The sequence below is a fragment of the Haliaeetus albicilla genome, chromosome 13, assembly GCF_947461875.1.
Source record: "Haliaeetus albicilla chromosome 13, bHalAlb1.1, whole genome shotgun sequence".
Taxonomy (NCBI): Eukaryota; Metazoa; Chordata; class Aves; order Accipitriformes; family Accipitridae; genus Haliaeetus; species Haliaeetus albicilla.
Window position 1 is genome coordinate 6,089,566 of NC_091495.1, and position 24,207 is coordinate 6,113,772.

At 50.1% G+C, this 24,207-nt stretch overlaps 1 protein-coding gene across 1 annotated transcript in view; it reads right to left on the minus strand.

Annotated features, from left to right (window-relative positions):
* The window catches only part of GALNT14 (polypeptide N-acetylgalactosaminyltransferase 14), a 99,427-nt gene that overhangs the window by 40,813 nt on the left and 34,407 nt on the right, over window positions 1-24,207 (minus strand). The window contains exons 2-3 of the mRNA XM_069800000.1: window positions 21,854-22,023; window positions 437-535 (exon numbers count right to left, since the gene is read on the minus strand). Of these exons, the coding sequence (XP_069656101.1) occupies window positions 437-535; window positions 21,854-22,023 (269 nt within the window). The remainder of the gene's footprint in view (window positions 1-436; window positions 536-21,853; window positions 22,024-24,207) is intronic.

Below are 24,207 nucleotides of genomic sequence, written 5' to 3' on the forward strand. Positions count from 1 at the left end.
TTTCTGGCACTCGGCGGGTCACTGGAGGAGCTCAAACAGCAGTACTGGAGCAGACATCTGCAGAATCATAGCTGTCCCTAGAGGACTGGGACAAAATACAGCTGAGCACTGACACCCAGCTGGATATAAAGCCTCTTATCCCAGATTCTGTCTAATCTTCTGCTGCTCCCCCAAGAGCGTGCCGTGATAGACCCTGCAAAGGGAACACAGCTACTTACTTGCCTGAGCATCCCACTGTAAAACCTACTTCTCAGAGACCAGCTTTCATGCTAATTTCTCCTGGTAATCATTTGAGACTGTAGTTGGTAGGTCCAGTCCCATTGCTGCAGTGAGTGCAAACAGATTCTGCCTTTATCCATGAAAATCTCTAGCCCACTCATCCTTTTTTAAGAGTGTTTATAAATAAGAGCATTTCCAGCAAACCAGGAGCTCTTACCTCCGAATCGTTCTTAGCAGGGTCGACCTGGCCTCATTGTGGAAGGTGATGATGACGCTGGTTGGTGGGAGGTCCTGGCGATAATGCAAAGTCGTACACCTGGAGAGGGAGAAAGAGGCCGTTCAGGCACTGGAATTCGAAGTGGGAGCTCAATTCATTAACACAGGCAGCAGAGTCCGTCAGTAGATGGTCCTCCAGCTGCTATTAAAAAAAAAAAAAAAAGAAGAGCTTTGCTGTGTGAATGCTTTCTGAAGGAGTTCAGAAACTGCCAAGTAAGTCAGTGAGGATTAAAGCAGCAAAAAGAGCTTAACTGCCATTAACAGGAAGGGATGAGAAAGGAGGCACCCAGCTTGCAGCCCTTTTCTCTAACCATTGCTTCCCAACCAGCACACCCTCCTGGTGCTACTGGCCTCCCCCACCAACGGGCAGTGGGAAGATAAAGGCCCCCCTTTTGATACCAGTTAGGGCAATGCCAGCTTCAGCAAAGACGCTCCTCGCTGACATTAGCATGATGGGATCAGAAACGAGTCCTTCACGCCAAAGGTAAGGCCCAGGTGAGGTGCTTGCAGAAGGCCAGCTGCAAGTCTTATGCTGCCTCAGTGGCTTTGTGAGCTTCACGGGGCTTTTGGTGTCATCCCAGGAGTACTGCGTTATTGTGGTGAGGCTTTTTTCTTTCTTACAGTGAGGCAGGGGCCCAAGGACTCTCGCACCCACCCTGGCAGAGGTCAGAGCATTGCTGCAGCTCCAGCTCTGAGCGGCCTCGCTCCCACCTCACAAGGCAGCAATTTCCACCAGCCGGCTGCAAGGTAAGCCAAGTCCTGTTTCTAAATTGTTTCCTCATTCATTCTGCCTTAATGGCATAACCTGACTACAGGGAAGATTGGGATTTAACACTTTCCAAGCCACCCTGCAGAAGGTGAAAACCCACAACTGCAACCACAGCCCCTGCTGCCTCCTTCCCAGGAGGAAACATCCTAGACTCTGTAATTACTTTGACCTTTAGCTGATGAAATCTGTGGCTTTTATAGACCGACGCCAACATATTCCTAGCTCAGGAAATCCAGATATACCTCTTACATCCCTGCTGCCCTTTCCAGGTCCCTGTCAGTCCCTGTGATGGCCACAAGATGACACACCAGTGGCAGAAGGGCACCCCGTGCCCAGCCTGAGGAACTCCCCACCACAGCCATCGTGTCCCTTCCCATCCACGTGCCACTCAACTGCTCGTGTCACTGCCCAGGTGCTGCCACTACCATCCTCAAATGAAGCAGGAAAGAGGACTGAGCAACCACTCTTTCAACAAACCATCAGTTTGCTCCCCCAAAGCTCTGGACCACAGTATCTGCAAGGCAAAGTCAAAACAGATGGAAAAATTAAGTTGGAGATGGAGAGGGGAAAGTAAGTAAGAGTAGCCAGATATTGCTGGTTTATGCTATCAGCACAGCATGTTGCACCTCAGAAATACCAAAATGCTCGAGATACTCTTTTTAATGAGATTTTTCATCTTCTCATTTTGAAATTGCATTTCTGATTATTTACAAAGTGAACTAAATGAAATGAAAAAAGAGTGCACAACAGGTGAAATAATTCCAGAGGTAAGGAAAAAAGGACATCTCGAGCGGGACAAAATATGTGCAAGCTCACGCTAAATCGGTTGCTGCTTTCTCTCATTGTTTCACTCAAAACCTTTCTCAAATCCTGCCTCAACTTGGCCAAAGCATATTTCCCATTACTACCTGGTTCTTTCAGCATAGTCACCAACCCCAGAAATTCATCACTGAACCATTTCTAATTCTAAGTCCATCTTCAAAGGACGCCAAAGTTGCACAGCTACTCCGCATGCAGGAGAAAATTCAGTAACATTGCCCCACGCGACAACACCCTCATTCATCAAAGTTACGTCTCAGGGATGCTAAAAACAGAGGGTTTCTGAATTACTAAACAGCACCAGGTCATGCCCTGAGCTGCTCATCTGGGTCACTGTGGCCCCTTGCATCATCTAGTAACCAACTCCAGCTGAGCTTTCCCAACCTGATACGATGAGAAAGAAGCTGCTGCTGCTGCTCAGTGTCTTTTTTGCCACGCTCAGGCTCAGCTCTCGCTTGCTTTGCAGAGCTGCAGGGACAGACTATGACAATTGGTCTCCCTGTGCTATTTATACACCATTATCTCCTAACTGTTCCCAGATGCGTGTCCTTCCACCCACTTCCAGCGCGGCATCAGAAGGGGTTCAGTGGAGTAAACAAGGGAAGCTATTTCTGGAAAAAAAAATGAAAGAGGGTGAAAAAGACAAAGTCATCAATACTTTACTTATGTTATTACGATAGTTAAGGAGCTAATAAATAAAGCTGCAATGGATGCATGCTGTATCACCCACCAGTGGGAGTGCTGGGGATACGCACGCTGGCTGAGCCTGTCAGCGACGTGATGAAGGCTCCTCGTGCATGACAACAACTTGCTTTTTAAAACTCCAGATGTCTATGCACCAGATCAGCCTAACTAGACAATGTGCATATGGGAAACACTGAAATGTCATATACGAGCACCTCCAGAGCTTGGTCACTGGCTCTGCGACTCAACCCGAGTTCTGTCTAATGAGGCTCCTCGCATCCCAAAGACGGGACTGATGACTGCGCTGCTGCTACGGGGCAGGCAGGGACCCGGCAGCACCCCCAGCCTCGCTTCGCCTCTGTGACCAGCGCTGCCCCGCAGGTGGGACTCGTCTCCCCAAAATCAGCCTGCAAAGGGTTAGGCTGAGCTGCTGCACCTGCCAGGGCTCCTCCGGGGTCCCTATGTGGCCCTGACTCTGCCCTTGCCCAGGATTTTACGCCTGGACCCTTCTTTCAGGAGCCCTCCCAAAGTTTCCTTCAGTTGGTCCCTTTTTTTTTCCCTTCCTCCCCCAGTGTAACTGCAGCTAAACATCCTGGCTCCCCAGAAGGCAGATTTCAGTTTAAGTTGTTGACTACAAGTGTTTTTTTGGCACTTGCTTGGGTAATAAAAACCACAGCTTGGAAAAGCATTAAATCCAGCACGTCCAGAATTATTTTGTGTGACAATTACATCTGGGGTAATTTCAATTTAATACCTCACTGCAAGTGAAAATTGCAGCATGCAGCCCTAAAATTGCTGTAATAATGAAAATAAACCTGCTAAGAGCTGCCTGTGCTACCTCAGGCTGTCACTGGATAAACGTTTTGTGCTGCTTATGGTATTTCATAGGTCACCCAATTGCCAACATGAAAAAAAACCCAACAACAACACCCACAACATTTTCAGGAAACCAATGAAAGTTTGAAGGTTGCTTTTCTTTTAGATTGTTCCAAAAAAAAAAAAGTTAAAAAAAAAGTAATAACTGCATTGCTTATATTTGCAGTGTGTTGAAATTCACTGGCTAAAGTAATTTAAAGTTTCATGTTTTGAAACCTTGCTGCAGGACTGGGGAGCAATCTGAGCACAGCAAGTGCTAGCAGGGATGCTGCCAGGCTGAACTGCCTGCAATGTGGGCTGCCCACCAGCTCACAGCTTCTGGGGGGCCAAAAGAAAACAGAAGCTAGGCTGGCCTGCCCTAAACACCCCAGAGAGAGCATCCAGCTGGAGAAACAATTATTATTTCCTCCTGCAAACCCAGAAGTCAAACTTTCATTTGATGGGAAGTTTCACTTTTTCTCTTTTAAGGTTATTTCCCGTTCAAATTTGAAATAATTTCAGAATCAGAAAGTTATGAAAGGGGCATTCTGGCTGCAGACACCTTAAGAATCACCCTTGGAAAATCCCAGCCTGGACTGGTGGCTCGCCGTACATCCTTCAGGGTGGAAGGAGCAGCACATCTCATCTCTGTTTTCCCAATATGCCGTTAACAGCTCAGGAATAAATTACAGCACACCCGTTTGCGGGGACAGGGAGCAGACAGCCAGAGCCCTGCACTCCTCGCAGGAATCACAAAGCCCCCCCGCAAAGTCCCAAACTTTGGACACTCCAGTGTTCCTCACAGGCCTCCAAAGTCTCTCACTCTGAAGAGTTTTTTTCTTGGGTTGCTTTGACCGTTGTGCTCCTGGTGAGAAAAAAATGGTGTGAACAGAGATGGACCCTGCTCCTCAGCCCCTCCTGGTTCACCCCTGGGCTCATCCAGAGTGTGTTTGCTCCTTGACATCTGCCATCATGCACCCACAGAGCTGCGCCACATCTCTGAAACCCACCTCTCAGGCTCACCCTCTCCTGTGTCTCGTTAACTTCCCTCAAGAGATGATTATCCTCATCCTGCTCCCCCAGCTTCCCGTGCCAGCCTTCTGTTCATTCCTTTTTTCTGCTTTGACGGCCATCACTTGCCAACAACTCTGCTTTGAATTTTTAACGTTTTCCATGAAGTCCAAACTCTCCCTTAACACAGCTCACCACTTCCAAAGCGCTCTCTGCATATTTATTTTGAACAGCCAGCTGCATCATTCAGAGCTACACCACCTTTCAACTCCCTCCTGGCTCCTCCCTTCTCCTTGGAAACACGTGGGAGAGCAGTCTCGTCACCACGCATCTAAACCACAAGTATTTGGATTTGTCTCCACACTGTGCACTCGCAGGGCTCTCCCTCTCACTTTGACCCAGAGGACAGGGACCTGCCATCAGAAACAGTATGGGTTCACACCACCACTGATGGACAAACCTAGGAGCACTTTGGGTTTCAGATGACTTTCCTTGAGTCTGACTAGCTCTCCAAGCTTGGTGGCTGTCTTGAGTGGACACGTGCAAGAGTCATGTCACAACAGCGCAACTACCAGGAGCTGCATGTTATAGACTTGGACGCTCCACCAGAAGCAGAGAAGAACTTGGTGGAGAAAGTGGAAAACCATAAAAAGTCCTTTTAGCTCACAGAAAAAGTGAACTAAATTACACACATCTCCACAGCGACTTCGAGGAAGAGTCAGTACTAACATCAAAGCTCTCAGCTCACACCCATGCTGGAAGAAGAGATCTTGCCAGCCTGGTGCACACCTCTGAAGGGACTCAGCCAGTCAGGACTGGAGCAAGCCTCTGCTCCAGCCTGGCCTTGGGCTGGACCAAGTCATCCATGCCTGGGAGAAGCCTCTACAGATACGCTCAGGCTACACACCAGTCGGTCAACAACCACCTCCCGGGGACCTTGATGTCACCCCACACCCAGCTGGAGAGACAGAGGGGCAGGGAAAGTGGAGGAGAAAGACCAGAGATGCTGAAAACATGTCTATACCTTACCAAAGGGACAGGAGCTAGCCCGCTTCTGGAAATGGGTGGCAGTCCAGGAAAGAAAAACAAGGAGAGCTTTCTTTTACCATTTTTCTTTCTTCTCATGAAAACCAGCTCAGCCCTCTCTGGTTTGAGCTGCTTCATCTAACTGTTGCGGCCGGGTGTCCTTGGTGTAGTCACTGCAATTCCTCCCTCCAGGACCCCAGAAGAAACTGGAGCAAGTCTTGACAACCAACCAGGTGTGAAAAATTACTCCTTCAGAGGAAAACAAAAATTACTGCCCTAGGGAGCAAGGAAGGTGTCCATCATAGGCAAGCAAACAGCCACCGGTGGGGGAAGGAAGAGATTAGAGCCCCAGCTGCCTTGCTCCGGCCAGTAGTGAACATGCGTGGGCTCTGCACACCTGCAGGGATGGCACGACATGTGGGCACCTTGGTCATACCTCTCAGGACAACCTTCAGGGTGGCACAGACCCCCGCCAGTGGGAAACCATTGTGCCTAAACCCTATCTTCAAGCTGAAGCAAAATTACAGTCGAGTTCCGTGAAAATACTCTAAAAATAGGGACCCTGGACATGTTGCAATTTAGAGCTATATAGCAATGTATGTGCCAACTCCTATGGAAACTAATGAGTTCATAGAGCTTACTGCTGGACAGGACCATGTACTGTCTCACCTGACCTCTGAGTAATACGGTCTCTGGCATTTTTCCCAGTTATCTGTACATTTCTCAGTTATCCATGCATTAAGCCCAGTGACTTGTGTCTGACTGCAGAGTACCTTTCAAAAAATCATTACTTCGTGCCCTCCAGAGATGGAAAATCCAAGAAGCGCCATTCACTTTACAGTCAGTGCATCAGTCTCATATGACAGTGTAAGTGGGATAGGACAATTCAGTATATGCGTGACCAAAGCACATAGAGGGGTCCGTGGCCTTTTTCATGACATTCACCTCCCATCACAACCCTCAGTCCTTCTTGGCTCTCCCCAAGCCATCCTTCCTGCACGTTACCTCAAAATATTTTGTCACTCAGCTTTGGGAGACCTTCAAAATCCTACTTTGTCTTCCCAAGATAGGTCAGCATCTCCTCCTCCTTCTATGGGTATGCTTTGCACCCCCTCAGTCAGGATGAGGCTCCCAAATGGAGGGCTGACCACGGTCTGCCTTGCTGCACATCTCCAGCAACACCACGCTCTGCACGCACTGGCTACAGACCCTCTTGCACCCATCCTGGTCCTGCAGGTCCACCTCGGGCTGGCCATGACAGTGGGTAGGTTGGTGCTACCGAAATACCAAAAGGCCTAGAGCGAAGACAGGCTGAAAAACCAGCTGGAAGGCAGAGGACTCTGGAGAGCAACTGTGCCAAAAGGAAAGAGCGGGCAAGGAGTCAGATGTCAGCTGGGGATGCCACATGATTGCAGGGAACGCCAGCTCAAGTTAGGCTTGCCAAAGTGAAAAAACACCCTTGAGAAAGGTCGGTAGGATTTCTCTGTGCTGGGCTGGCATGCACCTCAGGTTTGCATTCCCAAAAAGGGACTGAAAACTCCCCAGGGTGGCATGCAACAGGCTCAGTAGCTGCTGAGGCTGGGACAAACAGGGGCGATCCAAAGAGAGGAATCCCTGGTTGAATAGACAACTTGGGGGTGTGCAAATGCTTGAGTGAGGGTGAGGAGGCACATCTGCAACAAATATTCAATGGTGGTTAGCATCACAGCTGACAAGGAATCATTTAGCAGGCTTTAACTAGACGTAATTGGATAAAACTGTAAGGAACACCATCGGGAAAACACTGCCAGGGCACTGAATCAGTTCTGGCTGCAGATTAGACTCCCAGAGGAACCTGTCCAAGTCCCCACCTCTCCCCTCCCCAGCACACGCCACCGCAAAAAATACTAGAAAAACAGGCAAAAGAGGAGAACGCTCCGGAGGGCGGAAGATGCTGCCACTGATGAAAGAAGTCTTCGCAGCCTCTGTGCTCTGAAGTCAGGGTGCTACCATGAATGTGATGGTTACAGCTAGTGCTTGCCTGATGGCAAGCAGCTCCAAGCCTTGGCAGGGGACGACCGCCCACGCTGCCCACCAGGGCAGGGACCTGCAAATGGGAACCCCGGTTCAACTCAACTGCAGGTTGACCTGAGGTCAGCCTTCTTGGGTTGACCAAGAAGGACATTTTTCTACACAGCTTCTGGAAATTGAAACAGTGTTATATTTGGCTAGTGCACAACTAGTGTTTTCTCTAACTCACTGCCTCTTTCAGTCTCTTTCTTTCTTTTCCCTGCAAGATAGATATCTAAAAAATTAATCAAACAGCTAAATTTGAAGAAAGGGGGAAATGCAAGAAGGCAAAAATAACCTTCCGTGCACATGACGTGCTGCTGCCTGCGAACCTCAAAACTGATGAGATGATGCATTTATAATTTATTAAAAATTCACTGGATTTTTGTCTTTGGAAAAGGGGAGGGGAAAAAAAGAGAACCTACTAAAAAGGAAGGAGAGAATAGCATGGCTGCATTTAAAAACAAGTTAAACCAGATTGCGTGTCTTGATTTTCAAAGCAGTTCATGAATAATTCAGACTTCTAGGGCCCTCCACACAGACTCAGGGTCTGTCTTGCTTCTTGACTCCCCCCACCCTTCCTTCTTCAGAACTGAGGCAAAAAGAAAAAAGGAGCTAACAAAAGTGAAAAAAAAAAAAAAAAACCTAAACAACAAAAAAGAAACTTCTTTGTTTTCAGTAGAATTTTATATTGTGGCCAAATTTCTGATGCTAGTTTTACTGGAATACCAGAGCTGACATCAAAGGTTTTCATCTGGTGAAAGTAAAAGCAAAATCTGGCACCTTGCACCTTCCTGGAAAGCCACCAATCGTTTATTAAAGACCTTTAGAAGCCAGGACAACCTGAAATTACATTTCAGAGGGTCAGAACCACAGATGTAAAGATTCATTAGGGAGGATGCTTTCTGACCAGAGCTTCCTGGCACTGTGTGGCAAATCAAAGCAGAGAAAGTCCTCATCCCCACAACTCCTCCTTAGTCAAAAATGGAGAAGCGCAAACCCAACTCCACTCTGTGATAGGTCAAAAACACTTTAAGCATGCAGAGATCTGCAGTGCTTACAGCAAAAATCCACCCAAATGGCCCTGAAACATTGCCTGTGATTGTCCTTTTGCTACAGTTGATGGAGTAGGACTTTAAGGTGCTGGGTAGCTGAAAAAACAAACAAGAGTTTGATGGAAGAAACTGTCTCATGGCCTTAATTATCAACAGTAGTGAGCCTCAAAGAATTAGTTCCATGGCTTACTAATACTCGACTTCGATTTCAGCCAACACAAACATACTGGGTCAATAGAAATACCGAGACAAGCAGGAAAGTTAAACAAACAACTTCATTCTGTCCGAATTATTTGGAACAAGTTATCAAAGTAATCGATGGCACGTAATAACTACAAGACAAGTGGTCAATACATTATAGCAGTCAAAGGCAGAGGATGGCTCTAGCAGAGAGTGATCAATGGCACCCTAGGAATGTTGAAGCACTTGGTGATGAAGTGATGTCCATCATGAAGTCATCAGCGGGCCCTGGTAGGGTTCAGGTGGGCTCTGCATCGCTCCCTGTGAAGGACACCGAGACAAGCGAGGTTTTCTCTTCCCCATAAAAACCCCAGGATCCTCTCTGTCCTTTGCAGAGAAGGAGGTACAAGGAGTTTAAAGAAGAGAACCCATGCCTCCATGGATCGACTGGTGTTGGCACACCCGCCCTGAGGGCCACGGCTGGGGCTGTGGTTGATGCTGGTCTATCAGAGACCCCCGATCCCTCCCTCCAGCAGGAAGAAGCCCTCTCCCCAGTATAGTGACAGCCATGGCGATACCACATCCTCACACCAGTGGTTGCTGCAGCCGCCGACACACATCGCGGCATCACTTCCACTCCAGCACATCATTTGTTCCAGAGGAGCCCAATGTGTACTTTTCATCTGATACTCAAAATCACTTGCTTTTAAATACAGCCTGTCATTTTTAGATGACTAGAAGTGTCAAAAACATTTGAGATCTAAATGAAATTTTTTCCTTTTCAGGATGAGAAAAACAGATCCTTTTGGCTTTAAGTTTTCCTGTATTTTTACTTTGACATTCATAGAGAGCTTTGCTTTTGGTTTATTCTGAAATTGCTGTCTCCTGGCTTTTCTTTTTCTCAAATAACCAAAGAACCAAAACACGGTTATTCGGTCAGCTCTACTGAGTCCTGTCCACCCGCATAATCCCCAAATTCAGGCTCCAGAGATGTGGCACTGACAACACAGACATAACCCAGGTGTGGGCATCAGAGCAGATCCCACCACCCACTCCATCTCTGTTTCCAGCTTCAGCCTCTCAAACGAAAGCAGCAGTGCCTGTGTCCGGACATCGCTCACCTTGAAATGGAGCGGTTCGTCCTCAGGGCCCAGTGACTGTCAGGTCACTGTCTTTTATTAAATTCCCAGCTCTCCCCCTCCTCGTCCCCCATCATGACAGGGACACGCAGAAAGATCATGCTGCCACAGACAGATATCTGGGGAATGAGCTTTTATCTCCGGGTGAATGTGTCGCAAAAGTAGAGCTAATTAACTGGGGCTCTGTTTTTGAAAAAGGTTAATATTTTATCACATGTCTTCTGTCTTGAGGAATAATTAGCCCTGGCAGTACTAGCTCTGCCGTTTCCCAAGGGACTGAGTGAGAAACTGGAGGCTGGAGAGAGACACGTGGTATTGATGGATAGACAGCATCTCAACTCTGGGCTAACAGTACATCTATCTAACCAGTGGTTCCTTCACACAAACTAACCTGCCGTAGAATATTAACAGAGGCAAAACCCTGCTCCAAAGGCTGTACATGTTCTCCTTGTCCTATTCTTTGTCCTCAGGTACAGGGGATGCTTTAAACCAAGGCACTGTAACTCAGCTAAGAGCTTCACAGCTCCGGCACCGGAGCACCAGTCCAAGCCCCTTGTCCCCAGGCACCACCAGCTCTGAGGCAGTCTCTTCCCTCATCACTCCGATGCCCCAGTCTACACAAAGAGAGGGAAAACCCAAGGGCTCTCCTAACTTTTCCATCCCAATGACAAACCCGTTCTCATGGGGGGAACCGACTGCTGAAGCAAATTCCCACGGGGACCGGGGAGAAGAAGGTCCCCCCAGTGCCTGCACGGCAGTGCTCATCGGGGGGTACAGCGCACAACATCTCTCCACGAGGCTGCTAAGAACAGGGCTGAGATGCAAGCAGGGTAAATGGAGGAATTGGAAACGGATGAGGGAAAGGGTCATTTCAGATCGACCCAGAACTATTTTGTGCATGCATTTGTCTTGGCAAAATGCAATGGACGGGTGGGTGGGGCATTTCCAGAGTGAAATCAAAACTGTGTCATGGGGAAACAAAACCAAAATAACTTAGGTGAAGGAAATCTATCACATGGAGCGGGGGGAGAAACTGTTTTCAGCTTTTTTTCTCTCCGAAACAGCAATTTTTGGCAAGCAAAACATTAGTCCAACCAAAATAAAGGTGTTTTCCAGGGAAGGGACAGCTGGGATGGAGGCTGTGCCTGCTCCTGACTGAGCTCCTCAGACGCTTCTCAGGAGGATGCCTATCCCATGCGGATGCTCTTCCTACCCAGGGAGGCACTGTGGGGCTGAAACAAGGGACAACTTGCAGAAACAAAACACAGCAGCAGGAAATTTAATATTATACCATGGTGTTTGCTGGAACAGTCCAGAGTCACCCCTACTACCAGGACCCAGGCTCTGAGACACCGAGGTCCTATGAGCTCCCCCAGTACCTGCACTGCCGATCCTTTTTGCCCTGAAGACACCTTTTAGCCAAGAACACAGCTCAGGAATCATTTCTGCTCACTGTGCAGACAAGTGCCATAACTCACACTCCTAGCACAGCTCTTTCAGATATAACTAGCTTTGCCCTCCAGAAAAAAATGAGTAACACAGCCACTTAACTGACACATCCTCCTGCATTCAAAACACCCGCCTATACATTTCCATCAGCTCCTCATACAGTCTAGCTCACTCCTCAACTCCTTCCCAAGAGTTGCCCTCATCCTTCTCACACAAAAAAAAGAAAAGGAGGGGGGAGGAATAGCACTGCAAATCTACTGCTGCAAAATAAGCACTGTCACATTTGCCATTTCCCTCCAGCATCCATGATCGAGACACAACCGACGCTGCTCCTGAAGAAACACCAGCCTCCCCCTACCCCTGCCCCAGCAACCCTTCCCAGTACCATTTTTAATTAAAGCTCCTCAGCCTGCCTTTTCTCTAGGGGCAGCCCCTCGACATACAAAACCACGGCATCTCACAGCACTTCATATCCTGCCCCTTGGCGACAGCGAACATCCAGCGCCAGAGCCCTGATTCCGGGGCACGATTTGCAACCTGGGATCAGTTGAGCTGTGGTCCGAAAACCTGAGCAGAGCCACTGCACTGCCAGGGTGAGGAAGACATAGCACGTCCGAAACCAAAAGGGTGGCAGTCCTTTTGCTGTGATGCGGTTAGCCTGGTGGTAATGATAACCCTCTGTCTCTGCCAAGGAGGCGATGTTGACTGACCTGACCCACCACCTCCAGCTCCAGGGAGTGATTAGGGAGGGCTTGGAGGGCAGAGTGGCATCACGGGCTGCCTCGGACATCACAGCAAAGTCTGGGGTTGGGATGTCAGCACTTGGAAGCCTCTCTCCTCTCCAGGGAGGTCTGCACAAGTCATGCAGGGCAGTTCGGATGTCGGTGAGGCCCAGGAGAAGCACTGGGAGAGCCAACATGGACTGTGGCAGAAGCACTGTCACATCTGAGGAGGGAAGAACGGGCTATTCAGGACAAGTGGATATTGGGATGATGATCTGGCCATCAGTGTTGGCCAAGGATAGTCCCCAGCTCAGACATGGGCAGCCATCTCAGGGAAGATGCAACTTCTCTCAGTGCTCAAGCCCACCATAATCCCACATCATGCAGACCCTTCTCATCAACTCTTCCTTCCCCCCACCCCATTAAAAAAAAAAAAAAAAAAAAAAAAAAAGCTTCAAAAGAGGACATTACATAGAAAGATATTTGAGAAAGATCATCGCATTCATCAACTTTTGACTCCTGAAGCCACCAGTCCCTGTCTCAGAAGCCATCAGATCTAGCTGGCCTGCTCCTCAAGCCCTCCACCTCCTGGCGAGCTGCCCCACAGGCCACCAGACAACAAACATGGGGCAGCAAATGTCACAGACACTGTCGCATGTCGGGGTGGCCACAGCCATTCCCAGTATGAGGACTTGGACACACACCAGCCATTTCCCAGGACCGTGCATTTCCAGCCCAGTTCACAGCCAGTAAGTCCCTAGGGAGACCCGTCACGCTTCTTGCATGAGCTCTCTAGAAGCAATAGGTGCAGCTATCGGAAAGAGGCACCTTACTGACTTCTTACCAGGTGTCCCCACATCTATGCAAGATGCCAGCTCCAGCAGAAGCAGGAGAACATGAAACACTGGGGGTTTTTTCAGCACTAAAATGTTCCAATGAATATTTTTCTCCACTTTCAGGCAACATCATGGAGTGGGGACTCCATGGGATTTTTGTCTCTGACCGAGTTTTCTCAAGCCTTAGGAAAGAGAAAAGTTCAGGAGTTCAGTTCCAGCTTGAAATGAGGAGTCAGGGTCACTTTTTGTTTTCCCCCGATTTTTTCCACAGTGTTCTCTGAGCAGAATTCTGGATAGATTGCAAGCAGTAGCACAGACTCTTGCTCATTCATCACATGGATGAAGGTCTCCAGTCACCTCAGCAGTCCTCCATCAGGGCAACTGCACAGTGATACACAGATTCGAAACACAGATTTGCTACTGACATAATGATCAAGCCTGGAAAAGATGGCAGGCAGCGAGGATGGCAGGCTTTAGCAAGCACGCTTTGGTGTGCACCTACCCCTCCTCTCGTTTAAATGCACTCGCTATGAGTGACTGGACAATTAGGCCCATAGTGTCTGCAAGATAGGAAAGATACGGGTAACACAAGTGCTGCAAGGACAGCAACTCAAGCAACTTCAAAGCTTGTTACACAAACACAGGCAGCTGGGGGAGAAGTACAAATTACGTGCGCTGCAATCAGGGTTTGTAAATTATGCCAGCTCTTATAAAACTCTGGGCCAAGCTTGAGAGGCAGGAACCCCAGAGGGCTCAGTGGTTTCTGCAACAAGAGAAACCTGGGCTGATTTCATAGCTGACCCTTCTTTGAGCAGGAGGCTGGATCAGAGACCTCCTGTGGTCTCCTCCAAACTGAATTATTCTATGATTTTATGGAGTGCCTGTTTCTGATTAATAGCTGTCTTGCTGTCCTTGCTTAGCTGCCAACAACGGCAAATCTCAATACTCCTTATTCTCCGTGCTACCTGAAAACAACCTCTCTGTGTTTTGATCGCATACCTGTTCCTCAAACCTCCTTGGAGTTTTAAGTTCAAATTCACCCAGAAGACCAAGTGCAAAATGCCACTAGGTGTGGTCAGCAGTCCAGATGGACTGAATCGACAAAGTGCAGAACTGAGCTCTTTTGAGTGAAAGACTCAGATTTTGGCCCAACTATAGTCATAGGTTGGTTCGGTTTAGCCAACAGGCACACAAAAGCCAGTCTTGGCCCAGGAGCAATGGGCAACAAACTGGCCATCACAACCATGAGATGCTGGTACAGCTGTCTGACAGGGGCTGGGAGGCCAAAATAACTACTGCATGGTAGTCTGGGGGACACAGTGCACGCCCTTACTCAAACTATGCCTCACCCTTAAGTCTTTGGCCAGATGGGACCTTCCCAGTTTGCATCCTCCAAATTGCACTTTGGGATTCACACTTCAGTCCATTCAAAAGCCTCAGCTCTCCAGCAATACATAGGTCCAAACTGTGAGTGACAGCAGGTGTAAACTCTAGCACAAAGCTACAGGTAGTGGGTTTTGATAAGGGGAGCTCCATACCAGGTCTTTTGTTAGCAGACAGCAAATTTTCCCAGCTAGGGGAACTAACTGTGCTATTAACCAGTCTGTATAGCAAAGGTCTGAATTCCTGGAGAGCTGAAGAGCTTGAAAACAGGATAACTATGACGAGAAGAGATAATAATGACAGTTCCCTAAAAAATAAAATAAATCCCAGCATCACATGACGATCCCTCTTACATAGATGGTATGGCTAGATATCAAATGGTTGATCAGTGGTTGGCAATAGTGCGTGGAGAGCGAACTGGCTGCCCAAAGCTGTCTCTCTCACTGACTTTCAGCTGCCCAACTGCTGCTGATAGAAGCAGCTACAGAACATATTAAGATACTTTTCTTCACATCACCAACCTGTGCTAGCTACTTCTACCATTGCCAAAGGGTTACCAGGTTGCACGGAAGAGGCATGAGCAACTCTCTAAGACATTGCCCAGCCTGTGAAAGTTTCAAACCTAGGCCACAAAAGCCAGCTGATCGATGGCAGAAACAAAACCTTGTCCAATACAGGCAGTTCTAGTTTATCCCCAAGACACACACCAGCCCCTGCTCTACTTGATGGACTGTTCTCATTTCTTCATCCCCCAGAGATCTCAGCCTAAAGGAGGTGATGGAAAAACACTGTGTCGAGCACTAACCTCTTAGAGCCTGGTGTCCAAGAGACAAAAGCAATCATGCTGTTTCCTAACGGACATACTTCCATCTCAGATGTATTTTCCACCGTTCATTTGTGTAACTGCTTGCCTGTAGGGTCATGCTGTGCTCTTGCCTGTTGTTAGAAATAAGAAGGAGACCGAGACCAAAGGCAGGAGGATCCCAGATCTTCTCTTACTCAGCTAATTCAGCCTCAGAGTATGCTCTGCAGGCAAGAGATCCAGGGACAGCCCTCGTGCATACAGGATTTTGCCCAAATGTGATAAATCTTATTTTGTAATGAAATCACAAATGCCCTGGCTCTGCCCAGAGAACAGTGTAACAGCTGAAATAACAGATCAAGAGACAGAAAAACTCTTTGGAATATTGCTGGCAGTCACATAGCATAATAATAATGAACCTCAAAAGCAAGAAGAGACCCATAGCCCCTTGCCTCCAGCCACCCCCAGACCACACAAGGTGCTGCCAGCCCGCTCTCCCCAGGGCATCATACACTTCTCACAGGGAAGCACCCACACAGGGACCCCCAGCCCACACAAGAGGGTGCAGGACAGAGCAAAACCAGCAGCACACACACGCGGCCATACAAAGACGCCTCCTCCAGCTTTCACCAATGCCGAGTTCAGAGATGGGGCAGCATTTGAGCACTCCCTCTCCCTCATCCTCCTCACCTGGCTCCCTCCTTCACACCTTAGACTGTACAGCTCCATCTGTCCTCACGGACAGAGGTTCATCCACCCCCACGACACTCAAGGCACCTCTGCTCAGACATGCCTTGCTCCCTGCTGGTCCCACCACCCCTCTGCCCCAAGCAGATGCACCCAGCAGCATCAGGCACAGGGAGCCCACGTGCACGCACACCCGTACCCACGCCACTTCTTGCCCTGGTCTACAACACAGCGCATCCAGAGTCAGCAACTCACAAGACACTGCCTGAATAAGCAAATTTTAAAAATAACAGAACCCCTCGGGACTTATAGTCTGCATTACGCAGGAAACTGGATTAGCTCAGCTACAATCCAGAGGCCACGGGGCGAAATGTATGGAGTCAGCAAAGGGAAAGGCAACAGTAGACCAGGAAAACCTCTAGGTTTGGTTCTGCTCTCAACTGTTCAAGGTCCATCCAGGTAACGTTCCTGCAAACCTTCCCTCGAAATCAAAGTGGGTTTGGCCACCTGCTAGGTACCTAACTGCTTCTGCAGGTCTGATGTTCAGGTACCGCTGAGGATGGCAGAGCAGAGCCCCACCTCTGTCCTGCCTGTGGAATAAGATGGGCTTTTCCACACATGTCATTTCCAGACATTAAGTTCCTCCTTTGGGGACTCTCAAGAAACCGGGCAAGAAAGATAAGATGCCTAAATCCCTATGTGGGCTACAAAATGCATTTCTAGCTGTTGAGACCCAGTTTTCACCTCAATTCATCTCAAAGTGGTTTTGGTCTAGCGGGCAAGTTGAAGGAAGACAAGGCAATGCGAGAAGTCCAAGGGGATCATAAACACGCTAAGCCAAAGGCAATGCTGTCAAAATCTACTTTTCTCCTCTTCGACTCTTTGCTTCCAAGAAGATATTACAATATTCTCAGTGCACTTGACTGCTTGTCACTCCTGGGATGCAATCATCAACTCAGCCAAAAACAGAGCCACTTCAAAACCTGCCTGAGATACAGCTGCCCTCACGCAATCTGCACGTGGATGTCTACACATGCTTCCACGTGCCGTGCACCAAATGTGTACACATGGGACACGGGGACACCTGGAAGGCGTGCAGAGGCAGAGGTGCACGCTCAGCCCCATGTGCCCACGTACACAGGAACCTCACCTGGAAGAGGTAGGACCGCCCTCGGGACAGCATGTTCCTCCTGGTCATCCCCATGCACAGAACAGTCAGGTATTTTCAACTACCCCCACTAGAGCTGCTCCAATGCAATGCTGAACGTACAGCCTCTGCACCCTTGGGATGCACGCTGCAATTAATGGGTCAAAATAACGCTGCAGCACGTAGCACTTGAGGGCTGAAATCCTGACTTTTCTGGACCTTAAGAACTCAAACCAACAGCTCTCTGCCCCTGAGGAACGTCACAGGCATCACCTCTTCCCATCCCTCCATGAACAGTCCCTATGAGCAGAGCCACCAGCCCTGGGCAGCTCTCCCACCCAGCGGACAGTCTCCAGCTGGCACCGCACTGCTGTTTGAGTGAGGAGACCTGCAAGAAGTCTTACAGTGTGTGTTGTTCCCCGTAAAGGGAACAGGACAGACTACAAGGGCAGAACTTTTCTAGGGAGCACAAATTGGCGTGACCAGGCCGCCGGGCTGCCAGGATGCTCTCATCTTCAGCAGACAACGCAACGCCTGGTCTTCCTATCTGCCAGTATCCCTGCCAGCCTCGCATTTCAATCACAACTTGATTTTAGCAGCTGCTTTCTCTCTCTCAGACACGCATATACACACCGAAACGCACCCCATCAAGCAGCTGTAAAATTCAAGCTTAGCTGGGTAGGTAGGGCCTCTTGTAAAGCACTTGGGACTCATGGAGCGGGGGGAGTTTCAAAAATTCAGAGGATTATTGCCTTATGCCAGGACTTGAGAGGGCTCCATCCCCAGCCTCCTTGCTCTACCAGCTCGAGACAGCACTACTAAACTCGTATCGGTGCTGCAGAGGAAAAAAGCCAGACGAATAGAGGAAAACAGGCAGCGGGGGATGCCTGAGGCTGGCTGACGTGATTTGCAATAGCTAGAGAAGTCTGCTGGAGGCTCTCACCTCTCCTCCAGCCACTATCCTCTCATCTAGTCTCCTTGTCCCCAATTTCACCTCTCTGCTTCACCGCCGCCAGCGAGCACAAACCCCAGCCCAGGTTGATGCTGGCTGCAACTCGCGGTCCCAGCCTAGCCTGGCAGCCACAACAGCATCTGCACATCTATTAAACCTAACGGAGCGTTTGGGAGGCGGAGGTCAGCCTAAGCAGCATATGGAGCAACTGTGTGGCGAATACCGGCCTCCTCGGGAGCTGTCTGCTACAGATGGAAAAAGCCCAGGAGCCATCACGACAAAATCTTCTGGCTGCGGGCAACGCATCCTCCCTGTCGGCTTTCCAAGCCGCTGAGCAATACTGGAAACCTCAGCTCCTCTCCCCGCACGCGTGCGCCTGGCACTGACTCACTCGCTGCTGTTTTGGTCCTGCGGTTTGCCGGTGGGAGTTGCAGAAGGTGGGATGTGGAGATGAGGTCATCCCAAAGGCGTGTGGCCACCGCAGCGGAGGGGGACTAGCCACCCACTCCAGCAGCATGAGTGGCTCCGCATGACGTGGACACGCCACCTAGATCTGGGTCCAGCTTGCTGCTGTGGTCACAGGGATTTTTCAACCTTGACTTATGGTGGGGATGGGACACACCACCACAGGACCGTACACGGTCTTCTCCTGGAGAAAGACATCCCTTCACGGGGTCCGAGGGCTTAGTCAACATGCAGTCAGGAACACAGTTAACGGCAGGGAAATGCGGGCAGGACAGCAGGAGCTGTGAGATCTCCCAGGCCAAGGGACATGATGTGGCCTATGGAAGCTGTGGCATTTCCCCAGCTGAATTCACCCACAAACTAAGCACAGGCTTGCAGCCCCACACTGGCCGGGGAGCCACCATGGTTTCTCCAGCTCCGATTCTTTGGAGCGCTGTGATTCCTCTCCATCTGAAATTATTCCACTGGCTGCAATTTAAAAACAAAATCAATCCAGCAAACATTACTAAGCAACCGGCTGTCAGTGCCACATCCCACCCTGCTGAAAGTATTTGCCCTCTCCATGACCTTCTGGCAAGGAGCTTGCTGCTCATCCCTTGCCAGATTTTGTATATTCAGCTATCGTTGGCAAGTCCAGGTGCTTGGCTGGATTAGCAAAGAAAACTCCAGGAAATCTGCAACCATCCTGGTGAAAAACACCCCACAGAGAGGCTGTAAGGAGCAGCACTCCCACGTCCTGGGCACTAGGATCAGGACTATGAGGTGCTGGTATCAGGGCATTACCATGGTCTGCAGGTCTGCGTGTCTTGGTGCCGTCATGCATTATACAGAGGGGGATAAAAGATGGAGAGCAAAGACGCTGAAAACCTGGTCACAGAACAGAGCAAGCTGCTTTGGGCAACACCTGTCTGAGAGGCTGAAGAACCACCTGCTTGCTCATGGGGATGAGCTGAAGAGGTGGGCAAGAGCCTTTTCAGAGCCTCCTAGCCCCTTGTGTGAGCTGGGCAGGAGCCCCTTGGCATGGCAGTGCCCCTCAGCACAGCTCCTGGCATGGCAGCGCCCTTTGGTGCGGGGCCCGCGCTAGGATGTAGCATCCCCCAAGGTCAGCTGGAGCAGAATCGAGGTCCAACTCTTTGGCTTCACTCCCATACGAAAAAGCCTGATCGCTTCCAGTCTGGCTCACACAAAGCAGCCTAAGCCAGGTTTGCCGTTGAAACCAAGTCTCTAAGCACAGCGGGTCACGCAGCGTGAGCCCTGAGGGTTTCCCATCTCTCACTCTAGCCTGGTCTGTGGTACTCTGCTCTCCGCTTCGCAGGAGGGACCTCTCCTAGCCAACTCCATGCTGGACTCTCTTTACACATGCTTCTTGCACAGCCACCAGCAATTTCTCCCTGCTCCAAGAACAGGTCATGCTGATCCATGCTTTCCCACCCAGCTCCCCTGGGCAATTCGGGACCCTCTCCTAGGTTGCATGGTAGTGCCAGAGCATCGCCTGCGGCAGCTCCCCAGACACCTACACCATGAGCAAGGATTTCTTTCCAGAGAGAGAGCTTTGCAAACTCTGCACCTTCCTCTCCCTGTCAACCACCATGCCTGGACTCTTCTCCCTCCTCCATCCCCCCCATCAGCGCCCGCCTCCCCCAGATCTCCCGGCAGCCCCATTTCCTCCGTGGCCGCACTAATGCTCGGCTAATGATGCATCATCCGCAGCATTGTTCAGACATATTCAATAAATCAGAATCCAATTACCGGGTTAAGGAAATTGGAAGCAAATGCAATTAGCCCCAGCCCCTCCCATGTGCTGTGCCCTCGCTTCCTCCTTAATGAGAACTTTTCTTTCACGGGAGCACTCAGCGCCGCATCCGCCCGCCCGGGAACAAGGTGGCTGCCACCACGCAGCGGGGGTACGGCGAGGGGGCAGCCGAGTTGATCTTCCTTTTTAAGGGGGCAGATGGTTAATATCCCTGGCATTAATTCTCTCCAGGAATAGCACACTCGCTCTCTGCACAGCTATAAGAGGCGTCCATCAGGGCTGACAACGCCTCTCTGGAGAAAGGAGCATCTGGTCTTTACTACAAAACGGAGCTAAAAGAATAAATAAATAAATAAGCACATTGCTTGCTATAGGGCTGGAGAACTGGTGCTGTTTCAGCATTTCAGCCCAAGTGCTGCATTTGGACTGGAATGGGGAAAATTCAGAGTCGGGTCAGATGCTGGGAGTTGCGTCATTCTGTCCTGGGAGCAAGGTGCAGCCTGGGCAGCAAGGTGCCATGGCTGGGTCCAGCAGAGAGCTCCCACTGGAGCAGGACTTCCCCCCAAAGGGTTCCCAGGAGAAGGCAGGAGATGATGGCTGCGGCTGGCAGGCTGGGACGTAATGCCAGGCACAGCTCCTTGGGAAGGGTTTGCAATGGCTGTGGGCTGGGGACCACCGTCGGGGGCTGGGTATACGCTGTGCCCTCAGAGGACAAAGAGAAAAACTGCATCAAGAGAACCTTGGGAGTATTTCCTACACCAGTGGGACACTCCGGCATTGCTCCATCCAGCAGACTAACAATTAACCCCACCGACCATCAACAACCTGCAGCTGTGAAGGGCAGCTCTTCCCTGATGAGTTTGGAAAGGCAAGGGAAGGGAGACCACAACTGCACCCACAGCAAGTGAGGGTGCACCAAAACACCCACCCTGCCCTTCTCACGCTGACAGCAGCAAGGGAGCATGGGTCCCACAAGGCAACCCTCGCTGCAACCCTCCCTGCCTCTCCCAAGAGGTCCCTTGGGTGCCAAAGGGTATTTTTGACCCCGACGGTGCTGGAGAACCCAACGAGTTCTTACCTTCCTCTCCCCCTCGTTCACCAATAGTCCCTTATTCCCCGCATTAACGCCTCTCTGCAGAGCAAAATAAGCGCTCAGCAGTTATTTTATCCCCCTTGCACCATCTCATTGCATCCTCTGAAGAGCAAGTGTTCCCAGCACCAGCAAAGGCTTCGCACATCATGGAGATGTGCTCTTGCGCACCCATTACTTTTCTGAAGGAGAAAAAAAAAAAAGGCTTTTCCTTTCTTTCCCTATGGCCCTGGAATAATTTATACAGGTTTTAATTAATAAGTTTAGGACTTCCAGACATGCCAAGAAATCAAGCAAAGTGAAAGATTCAATCCTAAAAATACAACCCAGGCAGAAACGATCCCAAGCGCACCCACTTGGTGTGGGTGAAGGGCCCAGACCCACCTAGCATCCCAAAACCACGGCCCTGAAGAGGAATGGGACTATCCACCCATATAACGAAGTTTCGTGAGGAAGATCAGGAGAAACCGGGGGGGAGGCAGAACCTGTGATGGCGGGTGTCACGGACGGCACGGTCACTGGGGATCCTCTCGCTCTCCCGCTGGTTAAAGGCATGGAGCCGGTACGGGTCCTCTCCGCCCTTCCACCTCCGGGCGCTCAGGTACCTCCGCTCTTCAAACTGATCCCAAAGGTCGTCCCAGTCCACGTCCGAGCCCTGCACGCACAAAGTCAGCCCCGTTAGAGAGAGGAGAGACCAGAGGACGTCCGACCCCGCTCCGGAGGTCCTCCCGAGCCCTGCCGGAGGTCAGCCGGCCTCACAGCATGGGCAAGCATCACAGGAGCAGGCTAACACGAAGCCTCGTTAGGTCTTCGGGTTTTGTTTTTTTCCCTAGGTCTTGAAACAGCATGTCAAAGAGAGCCTGCCAATTTGAATTTAAAATGACTAATTTGAAACCAAATTCAGGTCTCTGGTGGATCCCCCTCTCAAACAGCACAGTCTCAAGAAATATAAAAGCGCAAAGGTCTTGTTAGGCTTTTAATTTCTCTCCAGCCAAAAAACAAAGGTATTTTACACCACATGCCCTCTCATCCCTGTAACCCTTCAGGCGGGAAAGAGCCATCAGACAGGAGCAGTTTCCTCAAGCACAATCCCACGTTCCCACAGCCGTACCCTGGCCCCAGGGCCAGCTCCAGCAACGGGACCCTGGAAGAAGGGAGCCGTAGCCCTCCCAGCCCGATTTCAGTCCGTCTTTGCCGCAACAAGCCTCCCACCGAGGACTTCAGCCCTACGGCAGGGAGACGAGCGGGCAACCATGTGCCCGTGCATTCCCCCCACTCCAAAAGGAGGGTTACCCGACAGCTCCAACAGCCATCAGGGGGTTTAAGCATCCCTTGGTGGCTTGGTGCCATCAGGGGGGTTAAGCATCCCTCAGCAGCATGACGCTATTCGGAGGGGGGTTTAGGCATTCCTCGGTGGCACAGTGCCTGAGCCAGCGAGCACAATGCAGCGCCCGATAAGATCTCATCGTTACAGCAGCACGACCTCTTTGATCTCAGCCTACATGTAACACGGAGAGATGCAAACATTTACAGACATCTCAGCCCTAAAGAAAATTGTGATCTTATCCCATAATTGATCTTTTCTTCTTCTTTTTTTTTTCCCCTCCTCAGTTCACACCATCTCAAAGCCGATTTTGCCTGCTAATAGCGCAAAATGAAGCTTTTGAAACAGGCGATTTTTATCCTGTAATTGATTTTACTCGCATCTGGCAGCACATTTTCTCTAGTCATAGGAAGGGGAGGAGGGAGCACTGGCTCCTGCAATTGAACTGCAGCAGGACCAAGCCGGGTGCCTCCAGCCACACAATGCCCCACACCGCCCTGGGTCACAGCCACATGAGCACCCCCAAAAAGCTGACGGGGCCCAGAGATGCAGGGGTTTCCAGATACAGGGTCGTATGCATCCTCCTCCTGTGTGACCCCAGGGCCTTCTCAGGACCTCCTCCAGCACCTACCTCAGTGCAGGGAAGAGCAGAAGAAACCCCTGAGCCACCAGCTCTGCTGGGAGAAAGTTATCCAGGACCGGGAGAAAGTTATTCAGGGCTAGGAGAAAGTTATGAAACCAGTAAGGTCACTGCAGAAGGTTTACGAGGAGGATGTACGTAACCTGCCTGCGGGCTTTCGGGAGGACCGATGTACACAGGGTGATAAATATTGTTTATGTTTTTTCTAAGGCGTCTTGCAAAATGTGATTTACCACTGCAGTAAAAGATCAGGGAAAAGCGAGCCGATTGCATCACAGAGCCACTGACAGCTTGACGTTTATAGGATTTCATGATGATCGCGGGAGGCCTGGTGCCATTAAAACAACCACCGCCAAGTTGCAGTTCCTAAATTTTAATGCTGTGAAGAAAAGTAAAAGTTTGTTTTATCAAACTTAATCAGAAGAGAAATGGCTTCTAAAAGCGGCCACGTAGCACTTAAGGCTGTTGGATGTGTATAGATATATTTTTTAATGTCAGCAACCCAATAGCCTTGGATCAACTAGAAGAGTGCAGCCGGGCAAGCATTGGAAGGCTCAAGCGGGAGGACTGGCAGATTCCCGCGGGCAGCCATGGCTCCGGGAAAACTGGAGCTTCTACACGTGCTGCAAGGGCAGTGAGGCTCTGGCCAGGCCACCAGAAGCAGGGGGTGGGCATGCGGGAGGGTCCTGGCACGTGCTTCGAGGTCTGGGACAGCATTTTCCCAGCATCCGTCTAACCCCACTACAACCCTGTTACCGGGGGGTCCCAATGGATACTTGGACAAATACCAGTGCCTTATCCCACGGCATTTGCTTCTCATCCTGCCCTGGATATACCTCACATCCAAGCACTGCATTCTTGGTTCACATTGCAGT